This window comes from Rhinolophus hipposideros, assembly GCF_964194185.1.
Source record: "Rhinolophus hipposideros genome assembly, chromosome: 22".
Taxonomy (NCBI): domain Eukaryota; kingdom Metazoa; phylum Chordata; class Mammalia; order Chiroptera; family Rhinolophidae; genus Rhinolophus; species Rhinolophus hipposideros.
Window position 1 is genome coordinate 23667954 of NC_138068.1, and position 18999 is coordinate 23686952.

Consider the following 18999-nt stretch of genomic DNA (forward strand, 5'->3'; position numbering starts at 1 on the left):
AGCCATATTTCTTAACCTCTTCCGCCACTCGCATCTGCCCATCCCGTTTTGTGGGTGGGAAGTCTGTGGCTCAGAACCAAGTGGCCTCTCCTCAAAACATCCTGTCTGCAGCGGTCCGGCTGGAACCCGGGGAAGGCAAGGATTCCAGCTGTGAAGGGCTTCTCCCCCAGGAGCCCCACCCGCGCGCTACCTGGCGGAACCTTTAAGTGTCGCGCTCCAGTGTCCAGCCGGGCCGCTGCCGCCGCTGCGCCAGCCTTGAGAGCTACTTCCGGCGGCCCCGCCCCCAGCCCCGGGAGTCTCCATTTTGGCCGGCCGTGGAGACGCAGGCGCGACTAGCGGAGGGGCAGAGCGGCGTCATCAGTCCTCGGAGGGCCCGGTCGGCTCACCGCATTGCCTTGCTTCCTCTGCCCGCAGGAGCCCGGGACGCGCATGGCGGGCCTGGAGGTGCTGTTCGCATCGGCGGCGCCGGCGATCACCTGCGCGCAGGACGCGCTCGTCTGCTTCCTTCACTGGGAGGTGGTGACGCACGGCTACTACGCCTTGGGTACCGGCGACCAGGTACGCCGCCACGGAGCCGGTTCGGGGTCCGGGGGGAGGGGCTGAGGTGTCTTCTGCCCAAACCCGTCGGACCGAAGGCCTGTCCTTTCTTCCCGCCCACGTTCGGGAGCTGGGGGGCTCACGGCCCGGTGGGCCTAGTACCGAAGTCGCCCGCGGGTGGGCGAAGGGCTGTGCGGCCCCTGCTCGGCCCAAAGCCCCTCCAGCACAGCTGCCACGGGCTTGAAACGCCCAGGACAGACACTCGCTTTAGCGCACAGCCCGGCAGCGCCCCCGGCCGGGTTGTGTGGACACGCGCACTCCTCCCCCACCGGAGTCCGCCGAGCTCCTTCCCACGCGGGGGGCGTGAGGAGCTGTATTCAGTACTGCCGCCAGGCTGTTCTCCAGCCTCCAGCAGGTCACGGGGCCCAAGCACAGGTGGACGGGTGAGCCGTGACCTACTGAGCCCCAGTCCAGGGCCGCGTGCGTCCCACTCACCACTGCCATTCCCACCTCCGGGCTGCGGGACACGGGCGCCTCCGCACACACGCAGCCTGGCGTGAGGCTTCCTCCCCACAGCCGGCCCCCCTCCCGCCCGCCCTCCCGTCGCGGGCCCTGCCTCTCCCAGCTGGGGGCCGTGGCGTCCCCCAGGGAGCGTCCCCCAGGGAGCGCTGGGACTGCCGGGCCGCCGGCCTCTCTGATTCTTTGCTGCACCGTTCTCCCGTCTCCCCTGTGATTCTCCTGCCCCACAGCAGCTTCCTGTGAGAACGCGGCCTAGCCGCCTTACTCCCCCTTGGTTTCCCTCCTCCGCCCTCGGAAAAGACCCTCCGAGCCAGAGTCACCACCCACGCCCAGGACTCCGGGCCTCCCCGCACTGTCTCTCTCTCCTCACTCTCAGAACCTAGACCAGCTCCGGGAGCGGGCCCCTCACCCCTTGCGTCTTACAGTGAGATTTTAACTTGACTCTCATTTCTAACTGCCGCAGTTCTCAGACTCCCTAATCCTTGCTCAGTTCCCCAGATGTACATCCAGAGTCTTCCTGTCTCCTCTCCCGACCAGGAGCTTCGGGGATCCCTCCTCAAACACGGTTTACACATCCTGAGTACTTAGAACCAGCTACTCCCCGATCTCTCCCTGCCCCATTCCGCTGTCTCTTTTAACGAGTGACCACCACGACCACACCCCCTCTCTGCCCGCACCAACAGGAATCAGAAGCACAAGAACTGTCATGGATTTTTCTCTCTCTCACTTTCTCTTTTTTTTCTCCCTGCCCCCCAAACCTCAAGCTTCTCACTGGGACCCCACATATTCACTTAGCATCCCTTTTCCCCACCTCCAAGCTCACATATATTTCTTCCCTCCATGTGGACTATAGGACTGGAGATTAGGCTGGAAAAGAAGGGCCGGCCTTTCACATACACACACCTGGAAACAGGAACCATTTCTTGCCCCCCAATGTCTCGGTTCCGGGCCTTTCTGTTCACCCTGCGCTCCATTCACTTACCTTGTCTTTCATCATTTTAGACCCTTTGACCACACAGAGACAGCTCCCACTCAAAAGTGTTAGGCCTGCCCTTTCAGTGTATAGTCTCCCCAACAGAAACCTATATCTCCTCATTTGCCCCACTCTAGCTTTCCGGTATTTGACAGTTCTTTCACTTGCCCCAGTCATTTCATTTCAGCTTTTCCTGGGAAGTTCTCCCAAGAATTTGTAAGATGTGCAAGGGGCAGTGGGATGAGAAAGCGGAGTAAGATTTGGTCCTGACCTTGGAGCTCCCCCATGGGCCCTCAGCTACGCCCCCCCTGCCCCTTGCCCTCTCCTTCAGATCTGACAGGTCTGCCCTGTTCTCTGCCCCTCCTCACACATCTCACTTGCCGTGTGTATTCCCAGCTAGCTGCTACTACTCTGACACACCGTCAGAACCTCTTCTCCTGGAACAGGAACTTGTGACACAGGGCCTGCGTGACTCCCTTCTTTTCTCCCCATTCCACGATACATATCAACGCTACAGATCTGCTCCCACCACTCATCCCCTCTCACCACGACTCTGAGTCACTTTGACAGCTTAGGGACGTCAGTTCATATAGGTCAGTGGCTCCTTCCAGCCAGTCTCATCTTGCCATGTACTCCGAGCCCCCAAATTTTCAGGTGAAATCTGCAGAAAGAATATGATTTCATTTTAATACTGGTTAAAATAAAAGGTCCTGAACTAATTCCGAAAAGCCCATCTAATTCCACCCTGTTCATGGTGCTGTGTGTTTATTTCATGCAGGTCAGTAAAAGACGCTGCCTCCAGACGTCTTGGGGGAGGCGAGAGAGGGTGAGGATGAGCATCTTGGAAGGCATGGCCCCCTATTCATATGTCTACCCCAGTACTAAGTCATGCATGCCCTCGGAGGGGACAGCTGTTTGTACTACACACTAGACTGTATTTTTGCTTCTCTTTGCCCTTTCTTTTAAGTGCCATTGGAGCTCAGGTTGCACTTGTCCTCCTTTCACTTCTGCTGAGTCTACTTTCATTCAGAGTTGAAGCCATTTGGAGAGAAATCTTTCCTATTAATTTATTTGAGCGAGTATTTAATTTTCTGGCCTGGAACCAGAAGACTCTGCAGAGACCAGTAGTGTCTGTCAAGCTCAGAGGATGTGTATGTTGCCTCTCTAGCCACCTCCTGCTCTGCACCCTTCTGGGGGTGATGAGAGAGAGAGGACAGTCCCAAAAGTGTGTACGTACTTGATCATATAATATATTGGCAGTTAAATAAAAAGCTAAATTGTCTGCTTTTTTCTTTGGTTTTGTCTTCTCTGGTGTCCATAAAACTTGATTAGGGAAGGAATGCAGCCATTGGTTTGAGTAAAAATCCAATATTTGGATTTCTTTCTTGAAGTCAGCACCATGCCTCATAAAAGCTTTACAGGTATGTCAGGTGGTTTAGGTGGCAGTGGGAGAGAGATGGCCATAGACTTAAATTAGAGAATTTTGTTTTCTGTTGTAGGAATCTAAGGATGACTAAGAGAAAATTCTCAAAGTAATCTGTTTGAGTTTCTTTGGGTGAATTTTAGCTCAGAGGCACTGGGATGAATTCATGACCACTAAAGAATGCTTCCAACCCCCAGGGGTTGGCCCAGGGGGGCAACTCTATTTCCTCTTTGGGGGTCATTCTGGTGGACCTGGCTGGGAAAAATCTTCTCCAGCCATGGCCTGGGCAACCAGAATCTATGAATGACAAACCCAGCTCTGTGTCTGCCTTAGTATGACTTGGGGCAATCCTCAGCCCCTGTCAGCCCTCCGATTTTTCATCTGAGGGACTTAAACTACACAGCCATGTACTTTGGCTACATTCCAATTGTAGCTTTCTGGGAGGCCTGATATATTAAGGGCTTAGAGGGCAAAAAAAGTCGTGTTTGGCCTGATACCACCAGGGCCAGTCCCTCTCAGTTCCACTTGTTTTTCCCATATCAGGGCAGCCCTTGGGGCTGGGAAACATTTCGTTCTACTGCAGTGAGAGGCGTCAGCCTCGCCTGGCCCCAAGATTCTCTCTGGTTCTGGAAGCTAGAGGTTATGGGGTAGTGAGCATACTGAACTATCTACCTTCCAAGAAAAAATTCTGATGGGTTGAATGCTTTAGAGGGAAGATATAAATGTAAATTCAAAGGCCCTTAACAACAAAGACAGGCATGTTGTGAGATTCTTGATTTCCAAAGTAAACATTAAATCCACAACACTACACGTTACAGAAAATTGACTGGGTTGCGATGACGAGAGTTTCTCTTTCTTAACAGATTAGTTTCTATTCTGTTTTGATTTTTATTTTGTTTGGTTAGTTTCACTTTTGTTTTTTGTCACTCTCATTTCTCTGCTTCAGGCCTGTGAGTTTCCTTGTCATCAGGTCAGGCTGTAAACCACGTTAGTAGCAACACCTTGAATTTTACTTGTGATCTCTTTCCGCATTGGATTCCTGACCAAGGAGGAGAGGCCTACAATTCTCCACTCGTGGCCTCCTGCTCTCTGTCCATGGGGTGTGTAAGGCCCGCATTGCTGGACCTTTGTCTTATTGCCCTTGTTCTTCATCTTTGGTCCCACTCTCTCCTACTATATTTTCACAAGTATAGATCTCTCCTACTATATTTTCACTCTCTCCTACTATATTATCACAAATACAGATCTTCCCAGTCCATTTGCTCCATATTTAGCTATATAAATATGAATCCATGAAAAAAATACAGAATTTTTGCATGTGTTTTAAAAATTTTTACATAAATAATATCCAGCTATAAATCTCATTTTTTCCTTATCTTTTCTTTAAGTCCTATTTTTTTACTTTTATCTGTAATGCTACAATTAGACCACTTTTGTTCCTTCTCATGGATACAGCATATTCCTCTGTGAGCATCTTTTGCGTATCAGCTCCACTTTGGTGTCCCTGATAAGGCTGTGATGAAGGTCCCTCATCATGTCCTCTGTGCTTCTGCACAGGGTTCTTCCAGGGGTGGAGGTTTTGGTTCGTGAGGTGTCAGCCCCCCTCATTGTACCCCCCTCATTGTATGCTCTTCAGAGGGGTACCATGTTTCCCCGAATATAAGACCTAACTGGAAAATAAGCCCTAGCATGATTTCTCAGGATGACATCCCCTGAACATAAGGCCTAATGCATCTTTTGGAGCAAAAATTAATGTAAGACCTGGTCTTATTTTCGGGGAAACACGGTAGTAAGAGTTTAATTGGCCACCATTCTCCCACACTGACACAAACATCTGGCAAAAAAGTATAAAACTGGATAATACCAGTCTGATGGCTGTAACCTGGGATCTCATTTCAACCTGCATTTCTCTGAGTGCTGGTAAAGTTGAATAACCCTTTATACATTGTTAGCTGTTTTAATCTTTTGCTTGTCTATTTCTTGGTCGCCAATTTTTCAAGTAGGTTCCCAACTTTCATTGTTAGTTTTCCAGGCATTCCCTTGTTGTGCTAGCTACTAATTCTTTTCATTTGTAGCTATGGCTGATAGCTTATTCTAGCCTGTGGCTGCCCGTTAACTTTGTAGTGTCTGTTATTGAACAGAAGCGTTAAATTGCGAAGAGTCTCAAAGACAGCACTTTTGTTTTTCTTTGTCAGCCTTGTTTAAGAACTCCTTCCCCACCTGGAAATCACTATATTAGTTTTTACTATAGAAGTAGTTTGAGAACTAGTTCTCAAACTAGTGTATAAAGGAAAGTCGCAGGATTACTAAAAAACGAAAGGAAGACATCACAACTCAGAGTGACGCATCTTTGCACCCCCGAGGTTGGCGGAAATTTAAAACCTAAACAATAGCGATGTTGCTGACCACATGGAACATCCAGAACTCTTAGCCATTGCTGATGGGAGTGCAAATCTGTACACTTCTAAAGCAAAAGTTCTTCCTCTATACATACTGGGGAGACATTCATCCATGTGTGTACTGGGGTGTGTACAAGGACGTTCATAGTAGCCGTTTGTTTAGTAATAGCTAAACAAACTGTACTCACTCCAGAGATGTATCAAAAAGTGGGACTGTAACTGGCAACATACACCATTGCATGCTGGATAGCTGTGAACCGCTGGATAGCAATGAGATGGTCTATCGTGATCAGCCACAGGTAAATACATTGACATGGATGAATCTCAAGAAACTATCGAATGAGAAAGGCAAGTGATGCAATAAAATTCAGAAACATTTGAAACAATTTATTGTTAGGATTGTATGCATAGTAATACAACTAACTATAAGGAAAAGTTAAGAAATTTGTAGAAATACAGAGTAGTAATTGCCTGTGAGAGGGAAGGAGGGAGCTTTGCTGGGGGGTTGTTACTCGAGGCTTTAGCTGTACTGGCACTGTTCTGTTTCTTAAGCTGCTGCTAGGTACACAGGTGTCCATTTTATCATTCTCTTTTGTCTTGTACTTATGCTACATTTTGTGCGTGTATGAAAATTGTCTGTAATTTGTGTTAAAGCACTCCAGTGGTCTGGAGGGGTGCATTAGACTCTGTATTTGTTGTCAGTATTTTGGTGATCCTACTGCAGATTCCGATCTTTGAAAAACACTGCCTTAGAATTTCACAGTGTCCCTTGAGATGATTTGCCTTATTCTTGGCAGGGGAGATGGTGAGATAACTATTGAACCACGGCTGCAGATTCTTGACAGGTTCCAGTGCTCTGTCACAAAGGTAGTCAGAGATGAGAGAGGATCAAAAGCAAGGAGTCCAGACACCCGGGTCCCAGACCTCTAACCCGCTCTAGGGCCTGGGACATTTTATTTCTCCTGACCTCCATGCCCTCATCTGGGAAGAGAGGGATGGGATTAGATTGTCTACAAGGTCCTTTATAACTGTTCTGAGGTCAGGACCATCCATCTCACAACCCTGGTGTCTTCTCAGCCGGGTCCCAGTGACAAGAAATCAGAACTGCTGCCTGCAGAGTGGAGCAACAATAAAGACCTGTATGCCCTCCGGTATGAATCTAAGGACGGGTCCAGAAAGCTCCTGGTGAAGGCTGTCACCGTGGAGAAGAGCATGATCATCAACGTGCTGGTGAGCGTCTGAGACGTGGGGAGGTCTGCCTGTGGGAGTGGGCAGTGGGGTCTCCCTTCCGAAACCCATTTAACAGTATTCATGGAGAACTCTAAATGTCTGTGAAGCCTTTACCTGGTCATCCTACTTCTGCAACGTGATCCTAAGGCAAGAACCCGAAGTATAGAAAAGCTCTGTGCTCAAAGATTTTCACCACCTGGTATTATAAGGGCGCAGGGGACTGTTCATCACAGTGACAACATGGGAGGGAAAACTTACTGTAGCCCCCGGTGGCTACTGTAGTTCTTTAGATAAGCCTAGCTCTCTGCTGCCTTGGAGGCTTTACACTTCTTGTTTCCTGTGCTGGAAAGCTCTTCCCCTCCACCGTAGGTCACCTCACACACATCATGCACACCCTCCGTCTTTTCTTTAGCCTGGCTATCTCCCTCTTGTTTTTCACTTAGTCAAAAAGCTCAGTCCTGACTACCTACTCTCACTTGCCAGAAAAATCTAAATTGTGCCTCTGCTTCATGATTTTATTTTCCTGCCTGGTACTACAAAGTGTAATTATGTATTTATTTATGCTTTGGGTTAACATTACGTTCTGTCACTGGACTATAAGCACCATGAGGGCAGTGATTTTCTTTTTGTTTGTCCTGGTTATCTGCGTGTGTTCATATAAAAGTATCATATTGTACTGTATTGTACTGCACCTGGCTTTTTCCACTCAACATGTTTTGGAGGTGTTTACGTGGGAATGCATGTAAACCTTATTTATTCTAACCACTATATAGTATTTCATAATACCACAATTTATTCCTCCTTTTCAGTGAACATTTAGATCTTATATCAGACAAGCTTCTTAGTTACAAACAACAAAATCCCCTCAGGTTCAAACAGATTGGGTTTATTAAAAAAACTGGGGTAGCTCATTGAATTGTTGGAAGGGCTGGAAACAAGTTCAAGGCTGGGCTTCCCGGATAGTGCCCTAAACCACGCCGTGGAAACCAGTGCTGCTGCCACCACCCTGGGACATTAGGTACTGGCCAGTACTGCCTCTTCTCATGAGCCACTGATGCTGTAACCCCTCATTAGCAAGAAATCTGTCGCTTGCTCGTCTTGCTTCTTCATATCACCCACCTCAAAGTTGAAGTTGTGCATCTGTTTGGCACCTTAGTTACACACCTGTGCACAAGCAGCAAAGGAGCCTGGGAAGTAGGTTTTCTGGGCTCTGCCTCAGAAAGACAGTATTCCTAAATCAGAGAAGTCCCCAGGCATTAGAAGGATGTTTCCTATATTACAAACAGTTCTTCTGGATGTGTCTTTGTGTGCATATGTAATTAGGTTGAATATTTAATTGTCACTCTCCCCCCACCAATCCACTCATTAGCCCCCAAATATTCCCAGTCTCTTACTTTCGTTTTTATTGTTCTAGGAATATGGCTCACAGCAAGTGTCAGACTTGACCCTGAACTTGGATGATTATATCGATTCAGAACACCTGAGTGACTTCGACAGGTACTTCTAAGTGCTAGTTTTCCCTGTAGCGAAGAAAAGAGAATCGGTGGCCAGAAATTAGGAATGGGGTGAGGGCATCCAGAGAATGAAGGAAGGTTAACAGAAGGCTCTTGCATTCGTGGGCACAGTCACTCCTCAATTCTCTTCTCTGTTTTTAATTGATTTGTAGCGAAGACTCACATGGGAAATGCCACAGGAAATAAAATCATGCAGTCAAGAGTCCACAAGTGCTACAGCGGCTGCAGAATAGAGATGCGCTGGGCCATTGGAGGCAGTCAGAGTAGGCTCCTGAGGACAATGTGCCTTTTCGGGACTCCGCTCCACCCCCAACTTTGTTTTAGTAGACTTTATTTTTTTAGAGCAGTTTTAGGGTCACAGCAGAATTGAGCAGCAGGTGCAGAGTTGCCATGTACCTCCTGCGCTTGCCCTACGCACACACGTATACGCCCAGCCTCCTTCACTGTCAGTATCCCGCACCAAAGAGGTACATTTTTTTAATTGGGTGAACCTATACATTGACACACATTATCACCCAAAGTCCATAGTTTACTGTAGGGTTTGTTCTTAGTGGTGTTAGAGTGCGTGTAGGTATGTAAGAAACTGCCAGACTGTCTTCCAAAGAGGCTGTACCACTGGGTCTCCACCAGCAATGCAGGCGACTTCCTGTTGCTCCACATCCTCGTCAGCATTTGGGAGTGTTAGTGTTTCAGAGTTTGGCCGTGCTCGTCAGTGTGCGGTGGTATCTCCTTTTTCTTTCAATTTGCGTTTCTCTGATGACACGATGTGGAGCATCTTTTCATGTGCTTTCTGCCATCTGTATCTTGTTTGGTGAGGCAGTTGTTCAGGTCTTTGGCCCATTTTTTACTTGAGTTGTTTTCTATTTGTTGAGTTTTAGGAGGTTTTTTTGTATATTTTTGATAACACACTTTTATCATATGTGTTTTGTAAATATTTTCTCTAGCCAGCTTTTATCTTCTCATTCTCTTGACTTTTGATTTTGAAATTTGCAACCCTGCAGAAAAGATGGCTTGCAAAAATAGTACAATGAACACTCGTATACCCACCACCTAGATTCACTAATGTTTTTTGACATTTTGCCATATTTGCTGAATTTTTCTGTATGCTCTTTTGTTCTTGAACCATCTGAGCATTATTTCCTGACCCCTAAATATTTCCTAATGTAATTCCATGTGTTTATAAGGGCATTCTCCTACATAACTTGACTACAGTTATCGCGGTCAGGAAATATAGCACTGACGTGTTGGTATAGTTTCGGACATAGTTCGTGTTCAGAGTTCTGCAGTCATCCCAAGTTTCCTTTTTTGCTAGTCTTTCGGTTTTGGGTTTGAGTTTTTCTTCTTGTCCAACCAAGATAACACATTGCGTCTATTGTCGTGTCTCTTAAATTACCTGACTCTAGAACAGTTTCTTAGACTTTTGTTTTTTTGTGGCATTGGTATCTTTGAAGACTTGAGGTCAGTTCTTGTGTAGAATGTTCAGATTTTTTTCTCAAGATCAGATTGCTTGCTCATCACTGGATGGAGGTTGAACGTTTTCGACAAGAACACTGTGTAGGTGAGACTCCGTTCTCAGTGTTTCCCATCAGGTGTGTGACCTGTATCACAGCTGATTTTGTTCGGTTTGATCACTTGGTTAAGACGGTCTCTTCCAGCTTTCTCTATAGTAAAGGCACGTGTTTTTCTTTGTGTTTAAAAAGTGATCTGTGGGATTATACTAGCGGACTGAATATTCTGCTTCCTAATGGTCTTTGCCCAGTGGTTGTAGCACCTATTGATGTTTCTTGCCAAATCAGTTATTATTGTGATGATTATAAAACGGTAAGTTTCTATGTTTGTCATTCTTTGTACATTTATTTTAGAATTTTTTTATAAAAAGGTTTTCTATTCTCCTTGTCCCCCTCATTTCTAATGTTTAAAATATCAGTATAGACTAGTGGATTTTTTTTATTCAGTTATAGTTCATTTCTGTTGTTCTTTGAGTGCTCACGTCGTTCCAGAGCTGACTGGTGGTAACCCCTTCAAGCTGGCTCCTGTGTCATTTTGACATCTCCTCATCCTTCTTTGAGCGTTTTCTTCCTGTCTGGCACAATAAGATGTTCTAGCCTCACCTTGCACTTTCCTTGCCCCGTACCTTGAAATCACTCATTTTTCTGAGGAGCCCTGATTTCTGTTGATGGGTGCGGGGACAGAGCCAGGAGTGCAGTTTCCGGGCTCTCGGCCTCACGTGGAAAGGCGCTGGCTCAGGTAGTAAATGGCCATCAACTGTGATTGCATGACCATCAGCTGTGGCTCGTTGGCCGTCAGCTGTAACCAGTGAGCCATTGGCTGCTAATATAACTGCTGTGGCTACGCTAGCAAAAATGGGGCTAGCAAGAGGGTGGTGGCTGAGCTAGCAAGAGCAGATTGCACTTAGCACGGCGATTGCAGCTAGCAAGTGGGGTTGGTTGGCAGAGGGCAGTGGACGGCGGGCTGCGGATCGTGTGGCTCCTGCTTCCTGCGTCTGGAACCCAGCTGCCAGCGAGACTATAGTGGTATGACACCCTGACCTATGGCTCCGTGGGTGTTCCTTTTTGGCCTCGCCATGTCCTGCATTCTTGTGCGGGGAGCAGGACCAGAGACCCCACGTTTCACCCCGCGTGACAGTGGGGAATATTATTTAAAAGCCAAGATCTGCACCCTGAGTGTGCTCATTAAGACCAAGGATGTTACCACTTCCAGGCTTTGTCAGAGAATAGAGTTAGAAGCTTTATTTTTAAAGTTTTTTTCTTAAATTTCAAACTGATACTTGTGTTTTTAATCTACCCCTGTGGGATCCTTATTCTCTTATTCCCTCCTTGTATCTCCATTCTGTGGTGAGAACCCTGATGCCTAAGAGCATCAACGTATTATTTGTTTGATCCTAAAATACACAGATCGTTTCTGAAGTGCTGCATCGGTGCCTTCCAAGAAGAAATCTACTAAGTAAAATTTCTAATACGATTTTTTCCCAGTTCTTCTTGTCCTTTGAGTGTGTCCCTCTGAGGAAGTATATAAAGTATTGCGTTCATTAGATACTTGGATTAATGCTTGTTTTTCCATCAGTATAATGAAATTATCTGTTTGATATACAGTTAGGCCCATTTATTTCCACTTTATTCCATTTAAGGACTTCTTTTCTATCCTCATTGACTTCCTCGGGGTTTTGGAGGAAGCCCAAAAGCCCACTGTAAAAGCACAGTCATCAGAACTGCCTAGAAACCCTGTTGCATTTAATTGTTACTAATCAGCAATAACCATTTTGAACCCGGCTGCACTCCTCTCAGACTTCCAGACCACCTCCGTCATTCTGACCACCCCTGTCTGTCTCCTCCCCTCTTGCATGCAGCCTCTGTGTGAGGAGACCCCAGCTTCCACTGCTGCTCACCACCCTGCAGTCTATTTCCCAGATAGCAGTTAGACCAGACTTTTTAAAACAGATCAGATCATGGTTAAAACCCTTGCTGGAAATCCTTCAGCGATACCACCTCACACATGTTAGGATGGCCACTATCAAAAAAATAAATAAAAGAAAAAAAGAAAATAACAAGTATTGGCAAGAATGTGGGGAAATTGGAACCCTTAAACACTAAATAGTGCAGCCACTGTAGGAAATGGGTATGGTGTTCCTTTTAAAAATTAAATTACCATAATGATCCACCAATTTCACTTCTGGGCATATATCCAGTAGAATTGAAAGCACGGTCTTCAAGAGATATTTGTACACTCACGTTCATAGAAGCATTCTTCACAGTAGCTGAAAGACAGAAGTAACAGGTGTCCATGAATACCCAGGACAGATGACTGCGTAACCAAATATGGTGTACATGCAACGGGATGTTATTCAGCCGTCAGGAGAAAGGAATTCCTGACCTGTGCTGCAACACAGATGAACATCGAAGACACTATCTAAGGGAAAGGACACGAAAGGGCGAATATCGTATGGTTGCTTTTATATGAGGTGCCTAGAGTAGTCCGATTCATAGAGGCAGACAGTACAGTGGTGCTTGCTAGGGGTTGGGGGACGGGAAATGGGGCATATTGTTTAGTAGGTACAGAATTTCAGTTTTGCAGGGTGAAAAAGTGGAGATGGATGGTGATGACGGTTGCACAGTGGTATGAATGTATTTGAATACTACTGAGCTGTACACTTAAAACTGGTTACATTGGTACAGGAAAAAAAAAATTTCTAATCCAAAGAAACCGCCACACTCTTCAGTGAGTTTTGATTTCTCTGAGGATAAAAACAAAATCCCTGATAATGCCTGAAGCCTAGTGCCCAAGCCCTCCCACGTCATCCTGCGCCACTGCCCCCACAGTTCCTGTGTCTCGGCCAGGGTGCCGTGCTCCTTCTGCCCTTCTGCCGAAGTGCTCTCCGCCAGCCACCTCACACGGCCAACTCCTGCACTTCCTTCAGTTCCCATTTAAATGTCAGCTCCTCAGAGAAGCCTCCCCTGCCCTCCCCCCTGCCATGTTTAATATTTGGAAAGCACCTTTTAAGCATTTAATAAGTGGGTATCTTATGATTAACTTCTTAGAGCTGGGCTAAGAGGACAGGGCCCGGGTCCGCTTTGCATATAGCAGACAGGAATGAAGGACTAAGGCCAGGCCTGGCCTTGGCAAAGCTGCTCTTTGGGGTGCTGCCCACACCGTGACCCCAGCACACCCCTTAAGAAAGTTAGGGAAGGACATTTGGAGAGTTGTCTCTCTCTTGACTTCTTCATTCTGGAATTCCGTCGGGAGAGAAATTGACAAAACTTGTGGAAGATCCCAGGCCTGTGTTAAGCTTTCATGCTCCTTAGAGCATTTAGTCCCCTCAGCAATACTGAGAGAAACGGTGATAATGTTTCCATTGATTGTTTTGTAAATGCATGTGGTGTTAGGGTTTTATGTGTGTGTTTTGTTTTGTTGTTTGATTACTGGGAAAAGAGGACACAATACCACTACCTCAGCGTGTGGCTCTGAGAATGGAGTGCACAGTGCTGGGCCCCAGCTCTGGGTAAACACACAAAGGGAGGAAAGTAGGATGAGTAGGACTCATCTCCATGGACACTGCGCTCTGACAGCCAGGATGTGGCTCTGCGTCCTGATCGGAAGGCCCTCCCTCTCTCCCCTGCCTTACTGCCAGCAGCACTGAGCCGGCTGCCTGCTTCCCGTCCCCTTCCCTCGTGTGGCCCTCCTGGGCAGGTCATCACGGCTGCCTGGTCTGCTTCGGCTGGGAATTGGTGCCCCTCGGTGAGCAAGCTGGTTTGCCAAGGAGAATAAACCTGTTCCTTTCTGCTACGCCCCTTCTACATTACACAGGACGACAAGTTGTCTTTTGTTACTACCAAAGTGGCAGTTCTGCTGAGATTCAGAAATTGTGTGAGAACTTCTTTTAATACTTGGTAATGTTTGAATCATACCTGACTTCTACATGTAAACATCTTACATAGGGAGATCAGAGGGCCTTCCAACTGTATCACACACAGCTCGTCTGATTGGAAGGAAAGAGGAGTTAGATTTACTTATCCCTTTGCCCTGCTTGTCAGAGAAGTAGCAAGGACCGCAAAGTTCAGTGTTCTAAGTAGAAGCCTGTTCTTTGTAGTGGTGTATGGACCACAGGCCCTCAGTGCTTTCAAGCTATTATATGTGTTAACACTTTCTAACCATGAAACTTCAAGCACGGTGTTCTTTAGGATTGACTTACTAAACTGGCTCAAGTAGAGTTGCTCTAGTGGAAAAGGTGGGCACAGGAAATGGAGGTCCCTATGCCCTATCCACTTGGCTTTCTCTCTTGCCCTCCCTGGGTTCCCTTGCATACTGGAGAAGACCTGAAACCACTGATCTAGTCTAATCTCAGTTTATTTTATAGTTATATAATAAATGTATTTTTAATTAAACTGTTTGTTTTGAGATAATTGTAGACTTACATGCAGTTGTAAAAAATAATAGAGAGAGACTTTGTGGCCTTTATACATTTTATCTCAATGATAACATTGTGCAAAACTATACTACATAGTACAACCAGGATTTGACTTTGCTACAATGATACAAAACATTTCCATCACCACAAGGATCCTTCTTGATGCCTTTTTATCGCCACACCCACTCTCCCTAACCCCCTGGCAACCATTATTTATTCTTCATTTCTAAAATTCTGTCATTTCAAAAATGTTATAAATGGAATCATACAGTATGTAAGCTTTTGGGATTGGCTTTTCTCACTTAGCATAATACCCTTGTGATCCATCTGAATTGTTGCATGCATCAATAGTTTGTTCCTTTTTGTTGCTGAGTAGTATTTCACAGTATGGATGTACCACAATTTTTTTTTATCATTCACTAATTGAAGGATATCTGAATTATTACCAGTTTTGTGCTATTACAAATAAAGGTGCTGTGAATATTCATGTACAGGTTTTTGTGTGGACATAATATTTTTCTGAATAAATGTCCAAAAGTACAATGGGAATTGCATGTTTAGTTTTTAAAGAAATTGCCAAACAATTTTCCAGGGTGCCTGTACCATTTTACATATCCACCACCAGTGCATGAGTGATACAGTGCCTTTGTATCTTCACCAGCATTTGGTGGTGTCACTATTTCTCATTTTAGTTATTATGATGGATGTGTAGTAATATCTTGTGGTTTTGATTTGCATCTCCCCAATGGCTGATGATTTTGAGCATCTTTTCATGCGTGTATTTGCCATCTGTCTATTTTCCTTGGGAAAATGTCTGTTCATGTCTTTTGCCCATTTTCTAATTGGATTTTTTTTTTAACTGTTGTATTTTTGAGAGTTCCTTATATATTTCAGATGCAAGTCTTTTCTTAGATGGTGGTTTATAAGTATTTTCACCCAGCCTGTAGTTTGTTTTTTTTCTCTCCCTTAACAGAGTCTTTTGCAAAGCAAAAGTTTTGAATTTTGATAATACCATTTTATCAATTGCTTTTATGAATCACACTTTTGGTGTCAGGTGTAAGAACTCTTTGCCTAGCCCTAGAGTCCCCAGAATTTTCTCCTATTTTTTTTCTAAACATTTTATAGACTTATGTTTTACAGTTAAAAATGTGATTTAAGTTGTGAGGTTTAAACAGATTTTTTTGCCTATGAATGTCTGATTACTCCGACACTAGTTTTTCTTTTATTGAATTACTTTTGCAACTTTTGTCAGAAATCAGTTGTCTGTACTTGGGTGGGTCTATTTCTGGGTTCTCTATTTTCTCCATTGATCTTTGTGTCTATCTCTCAGCCAGTATCACACAGTAGTGATGATTGTAGACCTTAATATTGAGTAGAATGATTTCCTCCATTCGCTTCTTTGTCAAGATAGGTTTAGCTTTCTAGGGTCCGTGCCTTTCTGTGTGAACTTTAGAATGAGCTTGTTTATGTCAATAAAAAAAAAAAAAAAAAAACCTTGCTAGGATTTTGATAGGAGTTGCATTAAACCTATAATGGAGAAACTTGACACTTTTACTATGAAAATGGTATGCCTTCATTAATTGAGGTCTTATTCGATTTCTTTCATTGTCATTTTGTAATTTTAAGCATATGGAATCTGAGTATGTTTTTATTTCTTTGGGGGGTGTGGTTAGAGGTGATTATAAGTGATATTCTGTCCTTGGTTTTGATTTTCAAATGTTTGTTGTTAGTAGATAGCAATGCAATTTGTTTTTGTGTGTTGATCTTGTATCCTGTCTTGTATACTGAACTCTTGGTGAACTCACATTGTGTTTGGAGTTTTTTTGTAGATTCCTTGAGAATTTCAAAGTAGATTATCGTGTCATCTGCAAATAGGGGTAGTTTTATTCCTTGTTTTCTCATCTATATGCTTTTTCTTGCCTTGTTGAAGGGTCTAGAACTTCCAGTATTATGCTAACTAAGAGCGGTGAGAGAGCATTCGCGCCTTGTTCCCAGTCTTAAAGACAAAGTATTCGGGCTGTCATTAATTAAGTATATATTTAGCTATAGGTTTTTTTGTAGATGCTCTTTATCAAACTATTCCTAGTTTGCTGAGAGTCTTTATCATGAGTGGATGTATCGTGGTAGATTTTGTCAAATGTTTTTTCTACATTAGTTGATACGATCATATGATTTTCCTTAGCTTATTGCTATGGTAGGGATTTGTGGATATTGAACCAGCCTTGCATACCTACATTTAATCCTGTGGTGTATAATTCTTTTTATATATTTTAAATTCAATTTTTAAATATGTTGTTGAACGTTTTTGCATCCAACTTCATAGGAAATACTGGTCTGTAGTTTTCTTTTTTGGTACTCTCTTTGTCTGGTTTTGATATCAGGGTCATACTGGCCTCATAAAATGAGTTGGGAAATGTCCCCTTGTATTTTCTGGAAGTGACTGTAAATTGATGTTACTTCTTCTTTGTTTCATAGAATTCTCCACTGAAATCATTTGGATTTAGAGGTTTCTTTTTGGGGGTGCTTAATTATGAATGTAGTTACTTTAATAGACTATTCTGATTATCTGTTTCATTTGGTTGAGTTCTTACAGTTTGTGGTTTTTGAAGAATTGGTCTGTTTTTTGTTGAATAAGTCATTCTTAGTAGGCTCTTATCCTTTCACTGGCCACAGATCTGTTGTAATACCCCATTTTATTCTGGATACTAGTGATTTGTGTCTTCTCTCTTTTTATGTTTGCCAGTCTTGTTAGAGTTTATCAACTTTTTCATTTTTTTGAAGAACAAGCTTTTTTCATTAATTTTCTCTATTATTTTTGTTTTCCGTTTTATTGATTTCTGTTTATTATTTCCTTAGTTCTCCTTGCCTTGGGCTTAATTTGTTCTTCTTTTTCTTGGTTCTTAGGTCAGAATTTTGATTATTGATTTATTTCGTCTTTTCCAATGTAAGCAATTAGTGCTATAAAGTTTCTCTTGACATTGCTTTAGCTATATCCCACATATTTTAATATGTTGTAGTTTTATTCACCGCTTTATTTTTGTTTTTCTAGATTTCCTCTTTGATTCATGGATTATCTAGACTTGTGTTGCTTAATTTTCACGTATTTAGAGACTTCCTTTCTGTGATGATGTTTACTATGGTACCATATGGTCAGAGAACATATTCTGTATGATTTTGGTTCTTTTCCATTTGCAAGGTTTGTTTTTTTGACCCAGGACGTAGCTCATTTTAAACCACCAGAATTTTAGGAATGCTAGTGTCCTGCTTGCTCTGTTATGTCAGTATGCTTTAACACCTCAGCTGTAGCTCACATTGCTTGTCTCTCACAGGCAGAGGAAAGAAGGCTAGAGCAGCCTTCCAATGGCCCCTGAGTTAGTGACCGCCCTGGACCTTGAGCCCCAGAGGCCTTCCTACGTGGACCAGGAACCTAGTTCATCGTCCCCACGGAGCCTTTGCCTTCCATGACCCTCCCATGACACATGATGAGCACATAGTTGAGGGTGGGGGACTGAGGCACGTGCAGAGGAGTAGCCAGTCCAGGTCCTGTGCCCCTACGTCCTCACCTCTTTCTGATGGGGTGGTAAATGAGGAGGGGCAACTCAGATGCCGAAGAAGCTTAGGCCCAAATCTCGGAGACAACGCCAGGCCGTTGCCCCCCTCACCCAAGCCCGCCCGGCAACCCGTTCCCACCCCTGCAAACGGTCCAAGCGCAACGCCAAGAGCTGTCAGGGCTGCCGCCGCTACCACCAAAATACTGTGTGCGGGGTTGCCAGCCAGCAACAAGCAGTTGACCCCTCGTCTACTTCCTGCAGGACCTACAAGAACAGTGAGGAACTTCGGTCTCGTATTGTGTCTGGAATCATCACACCTATCCATGAGCAATGGGACAAGGCTAATAATGTAAACAGTCCCCAGCGGGAGTTTCCCCCTGCCACTGCCAGAGAGGTGGACCCACTCCGGATTCACCCACCCCACCCGCACACCAGCCGGCAGCCTCCCTGGTGAGTACAGTCTCTGTGGGCAGCCCATGCTTTTGCCGAAGGATTCCAGCCATGACCGTCCTGCTACTTGACCCCCTCTCTGGCCCCCATGTGTCTTCAATGGAATTGTCAGTCTTGGTATATGGAGATAGAGCGAGGAGACATAAGTAGAGCAGTGAGTTTTTGTAACTCCCCAGTCACTGTACTGGGAAGTTAGTCACCCTGACTCCCCAGCATCTGAAGGCCACCTGCCCCCTTCCTAGAGGTCACAGAGAGCATCTTAGTCAGCCCAAGGCTCAGTGCCCGTGGGGCTCGTGTGCAGTTTTCCTGGGTGGCTGCCCACGTGATTCAGTTATTCATCCCAGAGTTCTTTGTGAGGGGCCCTGGACCAGGCTTTTTGGGAAAATGCAAAGATGCAGAGGTGCTTTCCCAGAGAGGATGTAGTCCTAGCGTCTTGCCTGTTTCATTTCATTTCACTGACCTCTTTTCACAAATTCAGAA

At 45.0% G+C, this 18999-nt stretch overlaps 1 protein-coding gene across 2 annotated transcripts in view; it reads left to right on the forward strand.

Annotated features, from left to right (window-relative positions):
* Positions 1-281: 281 nt before the first annotated feature.
* The window catches only part of PSMF1 (proteasome inhibitor subunit 1), a 33881-nt gene continuing 15163 nt past the window's right edge, over positions 282-18999 (forward strand). Inside the window, exons 1-4 of one of the 2 annotated variants that reach the window (XM_081034701.1) lie at positions 282-558; positions 6929-7081; positions 8496-8578; positions 18331-18519. In XM_081034701.1, coding sequence (XP_080890827.1) covers positions 430-558; positions 6929-7081; positions 8496-8578; positions 18331-18519 — 554 coding nt within the window. In that variant the 5' untranslated portion in view covers positions 282-429. The remainder of the gene's footprint in view (positions 559-6928; positions 7082-8495; positions 8579-18330; positions 18520-18999) is intronic. The other variant, XM_081034702.1, reaches the window with a different exon arrangement.